The sequence below is a fragment of the Dichomitus squalens genome (genome assembly GCF_000275845.1).
Source record: "Dichomitus squalens LYAD-421 SS1 unplaced genomic scaffold DICSQscaffold_10, whole genome shotgun sequence".
Taxonomy (NCBI): domain Eukaryota; kingdom Fungi; phylum Basidiomycota; class Agaricomycetes; order Polyporales; family Polyporaceae; genus Dichomitus; species Dichomitus squalens.
This window is the reverse complement of record NW_006766892.1, coordinates 643,001-659,888: the sequence shown is the minus strand read 5'-3', so window position 1 is coordinate 659,888 and position 16,888 is coordinate 643,001. Positions and strand designations below refer to the sequence as shown.

The following is a 16,888-nucleotide window of genomic DNA, read 5'->3' as shown; positions in this document are numbered from 1 at the left end:
GATAGTACAGCCAAATATTCAAGAAGCCTGTGCTCACTGTGTTCAGTACTCTATGCAGATGCAGAGGGCGGGACAGAGGGCGGGATGCGATGGTGGCTAAACGCAAGATGCGCTGCCGGGGAGTCGCGAGTCGCGATCGACTGTAACGCGTCGCGCTCGTCACACGCCGCGACACGAGCGCGTCACCAGCATCTAGTCCGTCGCCTGCAGCCTCAGTCGACCTGCCCCATCCACGATCATGTCCTCCAGAATGCTACTCAGAGCGGCGACCAGGGCCCGCCTCGCCTTCCCTAATACGCAGACGGCGAACAGAGCCTACGCTACTGCTGCTCAGGCAACCTCCAGGACGGCCTCTACAACCCCACGCACGGCCACGAGGACGTCCACCTCACGTGCGACCGACCCCCCAGGGAAGGGCAAGACGGACATCGCAGACGAGGTCGAGATCCCCCCCGAAGCGTATGGCTCGCAACCCGAGAGCATACCCTCTTCCTCTGTGCTCCAGGCATCCTCTGCTCCGCCTGATGTGAGCCCGAGTCTTTCCTCGTATGCCCCCATCGACTTCGCGGAGTCCGCGACGATCAGCGGGTCGCCGAAGGACCCGAATTCGCCGGACTGGTCGAAGAGTTATTTTGGATTGTCCACGCAGCCATTCCCGAAGGAGGCCGCGGAGACGCTCCTTGCGCCTGTGGACTCTATGGACGTGGAGATCAAGCCTGGTGCGTCACGTACTGCTTAGTACTTGCGTGCGTGCAGAGGAGGCTCATTATGTGTATCACAGATGGCTTGATATACCTCCCTGAAATCAAGTACCGCCGCGTACTGAACAGGGCGTTCGGCCCTGGCGGGTGGGGGCTCGCGCCCAGGAGCGAGACGAACGTCGGGCCTCGGGTCGTGAGCAGGGAGTATGCGCTTGTGTGCTTGGGGAGGTCAGTACTGTGCCTTTCCCTTGGTTGCTTCTGCTCAGTGGCATGGTCTTAGACTCGTTGGTATCGCCCGCGGAGAGCAAGAATACTTTGACCCCAGTGGTATCCCCACCGCGACGGAGGCGTGCAAGAGCAATGCGCTCATGCGGTGCTGCAAAGACCTCGGTATAGCTAGCGAGCTCTGGGACCCACGCTTCATCCGGGAGTTCAAGGCGAAGCACTGCGTAGAGGTCTTCGTCGAAGACACCAGGACCAAAAAGAAGTGCGCGCACTCTCACTCTCACACATCCTTCCGTGGTGCTCACGTCTCGTCTGCAGGAGGAAGTTGTGGCGTCGGAAAGACCAACCCCCGTTCGAGTACCCCTTCAAGGAAACTTGATATCTTGCACCTTTCATCTGGCCCCTGTCACACTGTACTAGATCATCCACCTATAATCACCGCTCTCGAACATTGAGATCATGTTTCGAGAATGTGCATCGAACGGGAGATATTGCAAATAGACGAACAACCGAATTACAACGCTAGATACAAGCAGCGCATGAGGGACCTCCCCTCGGGCCGACTCCTCTCTTCCAACCGGGTTAGCGCGTATGTAGTATACAGCCCTTGGACAAGTTACGCGGCTCTCTTCCGTCTACTTCTTCCCATTTTTCCGCTGCTTACCCTTCTTCGGGCTCGAGGTTGCAGTAGAGGAGGCTACCGCAGTCGTGCCGCCGCTCACCGCCGTGCCCGCATCAGTGTCTGCAGTCTTTTTGGGCACCGCTTCGGATGGTTTCGGCCTCGCGTCTTGCGGAGTGGATTTGTGCAGGAAGCGCATCACTATGCTGGCGATACCACCCGAGGCGATCATGAGCACGAACCGCGGCACGCGGTTGATGACGTCGAACGTATACATCAGCGCGATCCCGTAGTAGTGCAACACGAATTCCCTGGAAGGACAGTATCAGCGTTCCAGTTCCATGTCGCAGCTCGCGGCTGAAACCCCAGAACTTCGAGGAGGGGGAGTACGCACCGCTTGCCGCCGGGCGCGAAGTTGGAATTCCACACGGGGGTCTCGCGCCAGAGCTCCTCCGTCAGGAGCTCGCGGATGAGCTCCTTGCTGATGCGCACGCGGTCCGCCTTGTAGAACCGCAGCGTCTGCCCGCGGTCCTTGAGGACGATGAGGTATGGGCCCCTGCAGCGATCGAACGCATAGCGGATGTCAGCGCGAGGCGTGGGCGTGAGAGACCGCGGAAAAGGGAGGGAGACACGCACGTCCAGATGCCCCACTTGGTCGTGAGGTAGGTGACGGACATGTAGTCGATGCGGCCCCAGCGGACATGCGGAAGGTCGCCGGCGGCGAGAGTCTCGTTGTAGGCGTCGTCGAAGGACTTGTCGACGATCTTGGAGATCTCGCTGTTCTGCGAGCTCGTCACGGAGCTGTAAGAGACACGACCGTCGACATTAGCTTTTCTGGTCTTCTGTATCCTGAATCCTGCGAAGGCCCACAGGGCGCAAGCTCGGGACGCACGCGAGCGCGAGGAGACGATACGTACACGATGAGGAACCACACCCGCTCCTTCTCCTCCTCAGGGGTCAGCTTCTCGTTCACGATGATCTCTTCGTAGTTCTGGTCCGTGATGATGGGTATCCGCTCGTCCCAAGGCGAAACGCTTCCCCGCGCAATTACTTCTGACACGTTCAGCCCAATCTTCCCGAACAGGGAAGACACGGGCCCCGACGTCAGGATCTTGTCTACGAACCCAAGCTGCTTCCCGCCGGGAGCGGGTGCGGGCCTCGACGCAGCCTGCGCGGCGGGCTCGAAGGTGTACGCGGGCTCGGGGGGCTGCTCGTCAGCGACCTTCTGGCCTGGGGTCCATCCTGCGGAGAAGTATTGCGCGTGCGCGGACGCGGCGCAGAGGAGGGAGGTGAAGAGGATCCCGGCGAGCTTCATTGCGCCAGACTGTGACTCGGCTCAAGGCGGGGGAAGTAGATAGATATGTGGGTAGAGCGCAGGAAAGGGCGCAAGAGGCAGAGCGGGGTGTGCGCGTGAAAGCCAAGGTCTGGAGTGAGGTGGGGGCGCGAAGTCAGCGTGCGCCTTGCAGTGGGCAGGCGCGGGTCTCGCATGAGAACGGAGATAAGACTAGGCCGTGCCTGGGGAGGTGCTATATTGTTCCATTGTCTTTCCCCCTGATAGCTGGCGCGATGTAATCGTAGTGCGCGGTGTCAAGAAGGCTCCGCTGTGTATATGGCTTGTGCAGGGCAGTAGGGACTGCGAGTATACGCGGGCATATGTTGTCAGGAATGGGAGGGGGCAAAGCGCGAGTCAGGGCGTGGGTGCCACTTTGCAACTAAGCCTATCTGACATGCCTGGATATGGGCATAGTACAGTATCCATGGTTTCTCGGATTTTCACCCTATAAACACAGTCTGTACATTTCATATGGGCATACTGCTCAAAGCAGCTCAGATATTGGGCTGATATCCAGTGCGCATATTCCTCAGGTGCATATCTATCCATCCCTCAATTCTTGGGTCAAGGCAGCCCACTATTGTCATAGGAGAGCTACGTTTCTGTCGTCCGTTGAGCGCTTATCGCACATGGTCCGCTATTTTAAGCACTCACTGTAGTTCCAATATCACAGGAACAGCGCGCGCAGCAGTGAAGAGTGCGCACAGTACTGTCGGACAGAGCTCGACCTCTCTCCCTCCTCCTGCACCCCTCGGTACTACTCCTCGACGCCTGCTGCTCTCAGAGCACCGTCGAGCTGGTTCTGCTCGTCGCTACCAGCTTCCTGGCCATTTCCCGCCGGCTCGGTCCCAGCTTGTCTTGGCTCGGCGGCTTGATTGATCGACTAGGCCCGCGCGCGACGCGTGCACGCCGTGCTGTCATGCATCCCGCACTCTCCTTACACCTCGCGTCATTACTCTACCTTCTGGTTTCACTCGTGAAACATACCTCCGGCGCCCCTACAGATGGTGGGTCACTGTGCTCGATCTCCTCTCGGCGCGCTACCGCGCACTATCGAAACTGAATGACTGACATCCGACCTTAGTACCCTCCGCCGCGTCCTTCTACATCCCGCACCTCCCGGACCTACACCAGGATGAGAGGCGACCGCTGCACATGTACGGAGGCCATCTCCCGTCTGACCCAGGCGCGAGCGTCGCATCGCCGTCCGACGTAACAGCGCACCTGTATTTCTTCATGGTGAAAGCGCGGCGAACTGCGGATAAGGAGCGAATTGTCTTCTGGTTGAACGTGAGCTCTCTGTTCAATACTATCATGTTCTATGTTGAAGGGGCTTTTGGTAGGGCGGCCCAGGATGTTCGTCGTTCGACGGGCTCATGATGGAAATTGGACCGTGGCGGACAGACGGGAAGGGTGGCCTGAAGGCTGCAGAAGGAGGTTGGGAGGAGTACGCGACCATGGTGTTTGGTGCATTCTACCGTCCTATCCGGGAGTATGCTATATCTGACCCCTTTCATACCCGTTCAGTTGACCAGCCGGCGGGCACTGGCTTCTCGTACGCGCCCTCAAATAAGTTCGATCACGAGCTTCCCGAGGTAAGTTCATGCCCCTGCTTCTATGACGGTGTAATGACTATCCCAGGCTGCTGGGCACTTCGTAGAGTTCCTGCGGAATTTCTACCAGGTCTTCCCCGAGTACAAAAATGTCGACGTGCGCACCAACCTTCTACTATCTTGTCCGCAGAGTCTGAAAGCCTGCGTCTTTGCAGGCTTATATTACCGGAGAAAGCTTTGCGGGCCAATATATACCATACTTCGCCGACGCGGTCCTCAACTCCACCCTGGACATCCCATTGAAGGGGGCTGCGATTGGTAATGGCTGGATGGACGCGCGACGACAATACCCTGCCTATCTGGACTACAGCGTGAAGCACGGGATTCTCGAGGAGACGTCGACGGTACGTCGCTACTCTCAATTAATTTGTTCACCATTGAGCACGACCTCTCAATAGGAGTACAAGGCTGCGAAAGACGTCACCGATCAGTGCACGGCCGAGTTGGCCAAGATCACCGATAGGGAACCCGTACATGTCGACGTGTGTGAGAACGTGATGATGAGCGTGATCGCGGGAAAGAACCACGAGTACGTCCGAACTCCTACAGTGAGCCAGCCTCCAACGGCAGCTCATCATACACTAGAGAACAGGGCGTTGCGAAGTGCCTCAACATCTATGACGTGCGGTTAGAGGATAGTCAGCCCCAGTGCGGCATGAACTGGCCCCCGGACCTCGACGCCGTCTACAAGTACCTCGCGGTGAGTACTGTGGTTCCCTTGCTGTTGTTCCGATTTTTAAATCGTTCTGGTATAAGCGCAAGGATGTGGTCTCCGCGTTGCACGCTGACCGGGCCCCTGGCAAGTGGGTCGAATGCAAAAGTCGGGTGCATGTCGAGTTCTCGACGCGTACATCTAACTCGTCTATCACGGTCCTACCTCGGGTATTGGAGAAGATTCCTGTGATGCTCTTTGTCGGCGACCAGGACCTGATCTGCAACTATGTCGGCGTGGAGAGCATGATCCAGGCTATGCGCTGGAACGGCGAGACCGGACTTGGGGTCAGTACATGACTGGTTGTGACTAGCGGCGAAAGGCCTGACACCCATTTTCGTCAACCTGCAGAAAGTGCAGACGCAGTCTTGGACGGTAGATGGCACCTCCGCAGGGACGTGGGTGGCTTCTCGTAACCTGACCTACGTCAAGGTGCGTTCTCGTCTTGCCCTGACATCCACACTGCCAGTATAACACGGACTTCGTTGCTGTGCAGATCTTCAACGCTTCGCATATGGTCGGCTATGACGTTCCGCACGTCGCGCACGACATGATCCTGCGCTTCATGGGCGTGAACTTCACTGCCATCACGGACGGCTCGGCGCGCATCCCAAGCGCCGTGGGGGAAGACGCGAAGCCGCTGCCCGCTAAACTAGACGAGGCCGCTACGCCTTCGCCTGTGTCGACCAAGACTCCCGAGCAGGACAAGGCCATGTGGGAAGGTATGGCACCTTTCGTTTCCTCCGATAATGAACGCTGACCCCGCCGCCGTTTCGATCAGCGTACTACAACGCCGGCTCGGCCGCGCTCGTGCTCGTGCTCATCGCGATCCTCGTGGGGGGCTTCCTCTGGTGGCGCTCGAAACGCAACCGCCTCCGCGGCCTGCCGTTCTCGACGCACGAGGAGAACATCCCGCTCAACTCCGCGCTCGCCGACGAGCCCAACGGCAACGGCAACGGCTTCCGGTCGCGCAAGGGCAAGCAGCGCGCAGACTCCCTCCCCAAGGAGGAGGCGATTTTCGACGTGGGCGACGAGGATGAGGACGAGGACGATGATGATCGGCGGAGCCCTCGGCCGCGATGAACTGTTCGTTGCGTTGTAGATGGCATCGTGTTGGCGTCAAGGACACCGGGTTATTTGTACTTACTACTCTCGGTACCTTACATGGGTTTATTGGAATCCTTCCTTTCCTTCGGTTCCCGCTGTATAGTTGCTCTAGAGTATATTAGGCAGTGGACGAGAAACCCGCACGTCCGCTGCGAGGGGGAGGTATAGTATAGTGATACAGCAAATCCGATGGCACATAGACATGCCCCAAGTCCGGTCTCAACAAGAATTTATCGTCCTCGAGGCCGTGTCTTCACTGAAAGTCCCCGAGTCCGATAAAGAGTCGAGGCCGTCCGCCCTTGTGGCACTGCTGTCTTCCGCAGTGGAGGCCGGCTCAAAAGGATGTCCCTCACCTGGGGCGGCAAGCGTAGAGCCCAGAGAGCCGATGATTCCGTTGAAGTCGAGGGTGCCGATCTGGCCGAGCTGGACGGACGACAGGGAGTGCTGGTGGCCCTTGCCATTGCTGGCGTCCTGGAGGTCCATGAGGAAGCGGGAGATGAGAATTGCGGTTATGCTACGAACAGGATGTGTAAGTGGGCGTGTCTGGTGTCAGCGGTGAGATTGTAGGGACGCATGGAGCGAGGCAACGTACGGTTCGGTGAGAATCGTGATGTAACTAGCGTTGTTCTCGTTGTTTTGATTGAGTATCTGTGTGGTAGTTCAAGCACGTGTGCTGACATTGGGAAGGACTCGGAAGTGAAACTTACGGAGCGCAACGAGAAACTCAGGTGCAAGGTGTTCATGATTAGGAGAACTCTATAGTTTGATCAACAGACGAAGGACACATCCAAGTGATATGAGCACGCACAAGAAGTACATTATGCCTGTGAGAGCAAGATAATTAGTGTCACGGAATCCTACGCGAGGTTGCTAGTCGGCTGCTTACCGTCTCTAAAGAGAATACTAGATAGCGACGTCGTTTGGCCCAACAGCTTCATCTCTCTACTGTCCTTGTATGTTCCCATCCAAGTAATAGCCAAGACCAGGAGGTCGGAGGTGATAAGACAAACCCGAGATACGATAGTGACTGCGAATGGGAGGTGAGACAGCCGTGAGCTACTGACACACAATATGTCCCCGCTTCAGCACACGCACAGCTAGGCAAGTGATCCTGTTAGCGACAGTCGGTGGAGCAACTTATGGATCACCTACTCTTGTTGCACAGCATCAGTCAGAGGGCTTGTGACACCGCAGCCTAACGTGGCGTCGAACAAAACTTCTGCATACCCTAGCGTAACCTAGAGGCATGGGCAATTCAGCTTCCTTCCCCACGCTCACCAGGAAGACTTACGTAGTTGATGACTACAGGCGCAAGACTCAGAACAAAGACGAAGAGCGCAAGTGGCCACGCTCTAGAACTGAGCACGTAGGCTCGTAAGCCAGAGAACACTGCGCGTAGCCGTGGTACCGTCAGGATTGAGCTGCCTCTGTTGCCATTATCCGGTCGTTAATGGTGCGCCGGAGACGTACCTGCCCAGGGAAGATATTGGAAGATCTCAAGGGTTTCCGCTGTGTAAATCAATGCTTTACAGCTGTTCTCCGGTGAGCCTGGGAGGGCGGTAGGGCAGCGAATCACTCCTTACCCCTGCTCTGTTCAGCCCAACAGACAAATGAGTAAGAGAGATGCTGCTTACTTCGTATGTTGTTGGAGAAAGACTAGATGGCCATGGTGCATAAATCATGTTCACGATCAAGGGAAGGTAGCGATTAAGGAGGAATAGAATAGACGACAAGGTGATCTTGCGTTTCCAGAAGAGGTCCACCTCCTTATTGAAGGTTATCATGAACTCGTACACGATCAAGCCTAGCCCCACACATGAGTTGGGAATGCACCGCCCGTGCTCGGGCGACCCACTCACCTGCACCTGCTACGGCGAAGAAATTGCCAATCTGACTACAGGGGAAACTAGTGAGCATAGACAGCCGAGTGACTCCACGATGACCACCCACATGGAGGCAAGCTCTGCGATGAGGTCTGAGGAATCTGAAACTGACATACTTTACAAAAGACCGGGGAAAAGTACAAGAACGGTCCCTGAAGGAATTAACGAATAATGTGAAGTGACAGGCGGAAAAGCGACCAAGACGCCATTATGTAGCTGCTTTTTATATCAATGAACATGTCCCATTATCGAAAGATGCCCAAGGGCAGTTACCAAGCCTGTTCCTGGCACTAGCAGCGCATATCCGGCCACTGAATGGGGTACGCCTAGCTCACCTCACAAATCTGCTCCGTGATCTACCCGTCGGATCCAAAACTATGTGGCTTCGGTGGCGCCCTGCAAAAAAAGCCTGATGGTGAACCGGTCGCATCAACGTAGCGAGGGGTAGTAAGGGGTAGGATCAATAGTATCAGGCCATTGCGCAGTGACTGCGACCCTACTGACGGTACAGCAGTACTGTGTAAGTACTAGTCACTGGCGAAGTCAGAGGGCTTACAGCCACCGGCACTGCACACACCGCCACACTATCGACGCCTCGGGGCCGTCAATGCAAATCCCTGCAGATTGTCGCAAGCCTGACGGATGGCAGACAAGGGCGTCGGTAGGCTTACTTCACGTAGGAGCGATTGTGGATTGATAATCAGCCAAGGACCCTGAAGACGTGCGGCTGTGACACTGCTTACCACCGGGCGTGCAAAGTAAATTCGCTGCCTACCTCGCTCGTTGGATGGTCAAACAGACACGGATTGTATGACGAAAGTCGTAGCAGATCGTATCAGACATGGTATCTTGGAGCAGGGACCGTTTGAACGTGGCAAGTAAAACTCCTCGAATGATTGCATCATTGCATATCGTACCGTCCGATCGTAACAGCACAGACCGGACAGGATACGACGGCTGTGTCTGCGACAAACCACATACTGATGCGTCGCATGTTATATCGGCACGAAGGAGATGAATAGCACACGAGGCAAAGGGACTAAAGTACTTACAGACCCGCACATAGCACACTGCTGATGTGTAGCAACTGGTTTGTCTACAGGCGATGCATACCTGCACCAAGCGTGAAATGTGTTTCCTGAACGAATACTCATTATTTTCTACGACAGAGGAAGTACGGATGTAAGCGTAAGACATGTATGCGTTATGGTTTCACCAAACCGTCACAGCCACATAGTGGCACCCCGCCCGAAGACGGGGATATACGCAAGGTTAAGGAATATAACGCCCGTTCGCCGCCCTACATCGACCCCTCCGACGAATCGACACCCCGAGGGGCGGACTCAGTCGTGGTGAGGGGGAGCAGGACGACGAACATCGTTCTTGTGAGCGTCCTGCAAAGGACGCCTCGCTCCGCCAACAGTGAACAACGTCCTCAGACGAGCGAACGTCTGGTCCCAGCCCTTGCGGGAGGGCTGACGCTTCGGAGGTTGGCTGGACACTGCAGAAAAGTGCAACGCTGCAAATTGCGGAGGCTTATGTACCACGCCCCCAGCGGAGTCCGAAATGTGCTTGCCACTGTTTGTTCGAACGCGTCGGCGCAGCCACAACGCGTCGGGGGTAGGCGCTTGCGTTGCTTGTTTGAGACGAGCCACGGACACATCCAAGATGGAAAGGAGCCACAGAGTGTCTCGTCTATCAGTCCATCCGAGGCTGGGTCCCAGGGACTCTATATTTCCAGGGAACCCAGAACTGTATCGAGCTGTAGACACCAATGCGACATGCAGCCCGTATCTCCGAGAATGTGTCATGGCCATGGAAGACTGCTGTGACGAGGTAGGCTCGCTAAACTACGCTCGTAGCTTGAATATACTGATAAATATGGCTGCATTTGCTAGGCGTACGAGGCACAGGAACTCATTCGGCAAGGCACGTACGACCTTCCTCGCATGACGAAAGTCCTCGACAGTGAACGAGTAGGCCTGTAGTGTATAGCATCCCAGTTTTCAACCTCACTGTCCGCTTGCTCCCAGGTATTCCTCCTCGTTGATGAGGGTACCGTTAGAAGATACAAGGCGGACTTGACCGACGAGATAGAGCCGCAGATCAACGAGCTCCTTTCTCGCGCAGAGAAGGGCCTCCAGGTTCTCTTGAAACGAGAGAGCATACTCCAAGCGAAGGTGAGTCCCAGGAGCAGACCGACTCAGCTCTTTCGCTCAAGTGCAATCGCAGGTCGAGGCGTTACAGTCCCGCCCTTCCTCGAGGGCGACTGCGAACACGGCTGGGATGAGCAAGATTGATGTGCGCCGGCTGCAGATGCTTGCCAGACAGCGCCAGAAGCTCGAAGAGGAAGCAGCGCAGCTGCAGGCCGAAGTGGATGCCATGGTGGGCTTGATCAGTATGCCTTCGAGCCTTGATCTCAACCGACTTGCACCCCCAGGAACTCGCTGCTATGAAGAAATGACCTCGATACCCCTGCACGAACGATTCCTAACGTCCCATCCACTGTACAACACCGTATCTGTACCGCTAGCCTTCTCCATTATCACATCTATGCCATCTGTAACTCTCCAATAAGGATCGCCTCAACGTAGTCCCCGATCTCAAGCTTGCTGGCCCCGCCCTCCACCCTCGGAGGCAGCGCGATAAGCCCATTTGCCCCCTTCAGACTCGCGACCCTGCTCGACCGCTGTCCCCCAGTACTGTACGCCTTCAAACCCTCGGGAGCGACTCTGATGATCGCGCGATGGTACTCCGGGCGTGGGTCGAGGCGCAGCGACTCCTGGATCTGCACCCTCACGCTCGGCAGCCTGCACCGCACCTCGGGCCACCCACCCAGCCGCCTCAGCGCAGGGATGACAAATATGTGGAACATCACAAGCGCGCTGGCGGGGTTCCCCGGGAGCGCAAAGAGCGGCACGCGCTCGACGCGTTCGCCCGGGGTGGGGATGCTCGCGAAGGTGGTGGGCTTGCCGGGCTTGACGCGGACGCGGCCGAAGTGGATGGTCCCGCCCAGGTGGTACTCGATCACGGGCTTGAGGAGGTCGCCGACGCCCATGGACGTCCCGCCTGTGGTGAGGATGAGGTCAGCGGACCCCAGACCGCGCTGGAGAGCTTCGACGTGGGCCTGCAAGCTGTCATTGGGGTCAGGCGTACGACGGTGTGGAGACGATGGTGATGGACTGACTTGTCGGGTACAATTCCGAGGTCTACCACTTCGTATCCGAGTCCGACGAGCGCAGCCTTTAGAGAAGGACGGTTCGTATCCCATATACCACCCCATCCGTCGCTGGGGAGAGGGTTAGGCGCTTGCACGTCCAGCAGCTCGTTCCCCGTGCTCAGGAGCGCGACCACCGGTTTCCTATGCGCCCTCACCCTCGTCCGCCCGACGAACGCAAGCGTGCCAATCTCGCCGCCTGAGCTGTTGACCACCGTACCCCGCTCGAGCACGAGGTCGCCCTGACGCACATCAGACCCAGGATCGCGAACGTTTTCGCCGCGCGATACCTGCGCGAGCGTCTCGATCTCGTTCTCCTCCACCTCCTCGCCGGTAGGGGACCTCTGTGTGCTGTAGACGCGGGTGTCTTCCACCATGATCACTGCGTCGGTCCCAGCCGGGAGCGGACCCCCCGTGTTGACGCGGAACACCGCGCCTGGCGGTACTGGGATAGAGAGCAGATGATTGCGGGAGGTCAGGACCCTGTATATGCCCGGCGGGTCCGTCGCTGGAGGGCTCGCAATCAGTTACTGTAATGCATCAACATCGAGGAACACGTACACCTGATCGCATAGCCGTCCACGTTGGTAGTGAACGTTGCAGGGACATTTTGAGGCGCATAGACGTCCTCTGCGATCACGAGGCCCCGTAACGCCTCGGATACCTGCGCCGACATTGATATTCGGTTCATATGCTCGACTCATGCCATCAGCACTCACGGGTTCGTCATAGACAGGCAACGGTCGTATCTCTCTAAGAATGGTAAGAAGTGCGTCCGCTATAGTCACTAAGGGGTACGGAGACTCCCTAGGTCTGGCATGGGCTAATAAGGCGGGATGAGGGCGGAGGACGCACGGCGCTTAGATCGGTGCTCAACAGTCTTCCAGTATGGCTTACCCGGCAATCCTGGGTCTTGCGACAGAACGCTGCGTGGCTGTGGCACGCTGTGGCCGTGGTCGTGTCCGTGTCCATGGCTGTGGGTGTGACTGGGACTATGAGTGTGGCTATGGACATGGCCATTACCGTTATGGTGGTGGTGAGAGCCCGATCTAGCTGAGCCTGCGGAGACGACGGAGCCTTCGGCCGGTACACGCACGCCTTCAGTTTCTAGATCCTCGTGGACGCGTCTCCCAGTCCCTCCCCGGACAAGCTCGATAGCATGCTCAATCACCCCTGGTTGAAGGAGGGCAGCTGTGTTCTCCTGGACGGCCTTGACGCTCCCAGGAAGGGTGACTATGAGTGTGTTCTTGATCGTGCCCGCAACGGGACGAGAGAGCGCTGCGAGCGGTGTGGCTTGGAGCGAGGCGTTGAGGATCAAGGCCACAAGCCCCGGGGCTTCTCGATCGAGTAAGGGTTTGATCGCCTGCGTGCAACATATGAGTTCGACCTATGCGACGTAGGAGTGAATCCGAACGGGTATATAGACTGACTTCAGGCGTCCTATCGCGCAGCCCAAAGCCTGTCCCGCCCGTGGTGACGATCCAGTCCACATCGCCGTGATCGCACCACCCGAGGACGACTGTCCGGATGCGGGTTTCATCGTCGGGGACGATCTCGAGATGCGTGCACACATATCCTGCTTGGGTGAGTAGGCTTTGTAGCGCCGGGCCGGAGCGGTCGGCGGACGGGTCGAGGGACGCGGTATCGCTTACTGGGATATCCAGGCGTTTAGTGAGTATATTGCTCTTTGGTCTCTAATCGTGGCAAGACGGTCCGCACCTACGAGAATCGCTACTCGAGCCCCTGACATGGTGGTAGTAGGGAGCAGGACCCTGTGAGCATTTGGACGTTCTACGCAGACGTCATTGACATCTACGGGCCGCCGAGATATAGCAGGGTGGTCCCACTGCGATGCGAACAGTTGGTCTCTAGAAGGGATACATGAACATAAATCGTCTCAACGACAGTGAGTATGCCCTCGTGCCCCAGGTGTCTGCTTCCACAGACGAATATATATGGCTGTAAGCCGAGACACTTGCTCGCGTTCTCGTAGTGCCGGGCCGGACTGCCGACGCCCAAAAGCGACGATGTGTCGCTGATGTGTCAATTCGACACTGATGATCCCTGCAGCGTCTCATAGGCTAAAAGCCACTGCGTTTGTGAGGTCTCACGCGCGTGGCGCAGCCAACCTCGTCTCATGACTATGCGGGAAGGCCTGGGTGGTTCTTCTGACCCTGACCGTGGCCGCCCGAATGAATGGATGTCATATAGACGCTGCGGAACAGAAAGTCTCTTCTCAGCAAAGGCGTTCGCAGTGCTAGTGTTCGGGACACAGAACGATCGGGAGGAGCACGTGCGATGAGAAGGCTAAAGGCAAACGCATATGAAGACCACTTGACTCTGGACGCTCCTCCTGGACGACCTCCCATTGCTGTGTCGGAACTCGTCTCGTGCCTTGCTGGCTCAAGTGGAATGTATCCGATGTCAAGCACTGAGCATCTGTAATAGTAGTTGTCGACCACGACATACGGACATGGCGGCCGGGTCTGGGAGATGTAGGATCCGAGCGGGATCCGCTCGCGTGTTCCGAGAAGGTTACCAAATGATCGTCGGAGAGAGACAGCGCAGGCATATGGTATTCACGGACAGTCCCGTCGAGGGAACTTCGTAGCAGCGCTGAAGCTGGATTCGCTCGGAGGATAGATATGCGCCACGAACATGACACGTCGAGACCCCGCCAGGCACGTCGCCGAGGAGACATTATGTTGCGTGATACAGGAATGGAGGTCATGGGAGCCGGGATGATGGAAAAGAAACAGGGACAGACGTAGCGAACTGATATGAGCGCGAGGGTAGTGTCGGAAGTGGAGAGCAGATTTCTTCCGAGGGCGGCGAGCGGCGGCGAGTCGAGCTCAGCGGGCATCGCTTGTGGGGCAGCGCTGACTATATATCTTGTTCGACTTCGCGTAATTTGTTTCTCTCATTATCCCACCACCCTCGTTCACTTCGACAGGACAGCCGGCATGGCCTCAGCTATAAAAGCTCGTCCATTGTCTCGCCCTCTTCGCCCGGCCCTCGTCCGCAGTCCCTCCTCCTTCACCCGCCGCATCCGACCCCTCTCCGCCGCCTTCTTCCACTCCGCCATGTCCGCTACGGCCGCTCCTACCATCTCAAAAGTGATGCCCGAGTGTTGGGGCCACCGCGGAGTGTGTCATGCTCCTGCTTGCTCCTGCGCCCTTTCTTGACCTGCGTTCTTGCATGTGACGCGTAACAGGCCTCTGCCCGCTTCCCCGAAAACACGCTCGCAAGCTTCGAAGCCGCCATTCGCGATGGCGCCGAGGGCATTGAGAGCGGTATTTTGCCAGCGCTGTCCCGTATTATGCGCTGTAGTTCGTGACACCAGTGAGACAGACGTGCACGTTTCCGTAGACGACGTGGTCATCATGTTCCACGACCCTTGTGAGTGTCCGACTCTTGAGTCGAGTGCTGAGCGCGTTTGCTGACTGAGTGACGCGTCTTTGTAGCCGTCGACCGAGTTACGGACGGAACAGGTAGGAAACTTTGGCAAAGCGCATCAGTGGTCGCTCATTGCGTCTCTTCCAGGCTTGATCAGGGAAAGGTTGTGGTATGGCGAGGATGGGATGCAGGCACTACGGACGGTCAAGGAGCCTAAGCAATCTCTCACGACCTTCGAAGAGACAATCCAGCTACTCATGAAGGTAGGCACACCGTCTATATGCGCTTCTGCTTCCACGTCTTACTTTCATGACAGCCTGAGAACCGACACGTGAAGTTCAACGTCGATGTCAAGGTCCAAAACAAACCCGCACATCTCTTCTCTCTCATGCACAACATCATCTCCGCACAACCAGATTGGGAGACGACCCTTGCGCCGCGCATCTTGTTGGGACTGTGGCACCCCAGTTTCCTTCCCCATGCGAAGAAGCACTTGCCGTACTGCCGCCGGTCATACATTGGGCAAAGCATTGCCACCGCGCGCAAGTATTTCTGGGACTCTTGCGACGTGTTCTCGATTAGGTTCTCGACCCTCGCGATGGCGGACGGCGCGAAGTTCCGTAAAGACTGCAAGGCCGCAGGGAAGAAGATCATGGCGTGGACCGTGAACGACCCGGAACACATGGTCGAGGTACGTGACTTGTCCCGTTATGTCCGACACGCGCAGGTGTGCTGACCGCGTCGTGCAGGCGGTCAGATGGGGTGTTGACGTGATCATCACGGACGTTACAAAGACGTGGCTGGATCTCCGTTCGGCACTGCAAGGTATGCCTCCAAGCTGATCTATACGGTATACTGGACCTCACAGCTGAATGTCTTCTTTTAAAGTTGACTACGACAAGATTGCCGCGCAGCACAGTCGTTTGTTCTACTGGACAACGCTCGAGTTCTACACGCCTGTACAGATGCTCGCGCGGCGTCGCGACCACGTCTACCTGGAGGGTTACGCGGGCCCATTCCGCAAGATCGACACCGTGGAACCGCTTCCAATGGTTTCTTAGATAACATGCGCCACGACTTCTGACCATAGACTATTTCTTGAATTTCTGCTATCGCTTCTTTGCGTAATTCGTCCAGCTAGCGGTTCCCAGGGTTGTTTGCTGTGCCTGTTTTATCCTCAGTCATAGAGTCTCTTGCATGTTCGCATCATCGCACTACTTAGTCATAATTGAATCCGGACGTTGATGATGCCCTTCGTCTCCCGTACGCACCTCTGTAAACACGTACGCGTCTAGCGTCTGACGCTGATAGGCGAAACTACATACAGCAGCATCCACAAAGTTGCGTATCCATGCCACGATGACTCGGACGCTGAGCTATCATCTCGAGATTAGCCCCCGTTGTCATCGTAAACCTGTCTTGTATCGACTCCTGGCCTTCGGACTTCAAGTGGCTCGTCCCACGCCTTGATCCACGCCTACCCCTGAGAACCTCCCAGCATGCACGTTCGTGTACTCGGCTGTGATTTGCCTGCTTACGACGCATGCGTGCGCTCCAACTGGCTGTCCCCGCTTGGAGTTCCTCTATCGTCCACGGACGTCGAATCCAAAGCAGAGGTAGTCTCGTGACCAGACGTTCGGAGCTTGAATCGGATGCGAAAAACCGGGGGCATCCGAGCTCCTGAACGTCTGGTGGCTTTACCCCCGTGACTCCCCGCTCGGTGACCGGTGTGACCTCCCTGCCTCTTGTCCTTCGTGCGCGTCTGCCTGCTTATCTCCCCGCTATCTTCGAGTCGCGCTGAGCCTACTCCGCTCTTTGTCGACACTCCTCTAACTGGTACGTCTCTATGACATCTACAAGCCTTTGCTACACATCCTCCATACTCAATCTGTCTATCTCTCATATAGGCAGTACACAGTAGTCCGCTCCATGGGCGCTTATAGATCCTCGCGCACCCAGTCTAATCCCACCAACACTGCCTCTGAGACATCCGCCTGCCACTGGTGTGGCACCTTCCCTCCCATGCGCTGTCAGAAGGTCTCTTCAAGCCTTTGCTGTGTGGCCTCCGAGTTGTATCCACGC

At 56.9% G+C, this 16,888-nt stretch overlaps 6 protein-coding genes across 6 annotated transcripts; 3 read left to right on the top strand and 3 right to left on the bottom strand.

Moving 5' to 3' along the window:
• Window positions 1–613: 613 nt before the first annotated feature.
• DICSQDRAFT_24744 (mitochondrial genome maintenance MGM101) lies at window positions 614–1,299 on the top strand (the record flags this gene model as incomplete). Its single annotated transcript, XM_007364977.1, has 4 exons — window positions 614–719; window positions 782–929; window positions 982–1,188; window positions 1,245–1,299. Coding segments are annotated over 4 exons (516 nt in total), but the record flags the coding sequence as incomplete, so codon positions are not given.
• Window positions 1,300–1,410: 111 nt separating this feature from the next.
• On the bottom strand, window positions 1,411–2,864 carry DICSQDRAFT_104746 (uncharacterized protein). The gene is made up of 4 exons (XM_007364976.1): window positions 2,463–2,864; window positions 2,182–2,346; window positions 1,940–2,101; window positions 1,411–1,856 (listed from the first exon to the last, which is right to left on the bottom strand). The coding sequence occupies exons 1-4, from the start codon at window positions 2,858–2,860 to the stop codon at window positions 1,562–1,564; spliced, it is 1,020 nt and encodes a 339-aa protein (XP_007365038.1). The 5' UTR covers window positions 2,861–2,864; the 3' UTR covers window positions 1,411–1,561.
• A 933-nt stretch (window positions 2,865–3,797) lies between these two features.
• Window positions 3,798–6,286, top strand: DICSQDRAFT_169358 (alpha/beta-hydrolase; the record flags this gene model as incomplete). The annotated part of the gene is made up of 12 exons (XM_007364975.1): window positions 3,798–3,885; window positions 3,963–4,168; window positions 4,222–4,345; window positions 4,406–4,473; window positions 4,520–4,588; window positions 4,647–4,835; window positions 4,890–5,020; window positions 5,077–5,191; window positions 5,248–5,490; window positions 5,555–5,635; window positions 5,673–5,925; window positions 5,985–6,286. 12 exons carry the CDS (start codon window positions 3,798–3,800, stop codon window positions 6,284–6,286), a joined length of 1,869 nt encoding a protein of 622 aa, XP_007365037.1.
• A 243-nt stretch (window positions 6,287–6,529) lies between these two features.
• Window positions 6,530–8,307, bottom strand: DICSQDRAFT_169357 (uncharacterized protein; the record flags this gene model as incomplete). Its single annotated transcript, XM_007364974.1, has 13 exons — window positions 6,530–6,824; window positions 6,903–6,958; window positions 7,018–7,066; window positions 7,119–7,134; window positions 7,197–7,337; window positions 7,379–7,407; window positions 7,463–7,548; window positions 7,602–7,699; window positions 7,781–7,819; window positions 7,894–7,900; window positions 7,945–8,114; window positions 8,170–8,204; window positions 8,261–8,307. The coding sequence occupies 13 exons, from the start codon at window positions 8,305–8,307 to the stop codon at window positions 6,530–6,532; spliced, it is 1,068 nt and encodes a 355-aa protein (XP_007365036.1).
• Window positions 8,308–9,847: 1,540 nt separating this feature from the next.
• DICSQDRAFT_161168 (molybdenum cofactor biosynthesis protein) lies at window positions 9,848–13,160 on the bottom strand (the record flags this gene model as incomplete). Its single annotated transcript, XM_007364973.1, has 11 exons — window positions 9,848–10,029; window positions 10,092–10,169; window positions 10,227–10,373; window positions 10,426–10,578; window positions 10,634–11,327; window positions 11,381–11,918; window positions 11,972–12,074; window positions 12,130–12,233; window positions 12,308–12,773; window positions 12,841–13,061; window positions 13,130–13,160. 7 exons carry the CDS (start codon window positions 13,158–13,160, stop codon window positions 10,745–10,747), a joined length of 2,046 nt encoding a protein of 681 aa, XP_007365035.1. The 3' UTR covers window positions 9,848–10,029; window positions 10,092–10,169; window positions 10,227–10,373; window positions 10,426–10,578; window positions 10,634–10,744.
• Window positions 13,161–14,493: 1,333 nt separating this feature from the next.
• On the top strand, window positions 14,494–15,867 carry DICSQDRAFT_58720 (PLC-like phosphodiesterase; the record flags this gene model as incomplete). The annotated part of the gene is made up of 8 exons (XM_007364972.1): window positions 14,494–14,556; window positions 14,625–14,703; window positions 14,762–14,809; window positions 14,875–14,901; window positions 14,954–15,069; window positions 15,123–15,497; window positions 15,556–15,631; window positions 15,695–15,867. The coding sequence occupies 8 exons, from the start codon at window positions 14,494–14,496 to the stop codon at window positions 15,865–15,867; spliced, it is 957 nt and encodes a 318-aa protein (XP_007365034.1).
• Window positions 15,868–16,888: the final 1,021 nt, after the last annotated feature.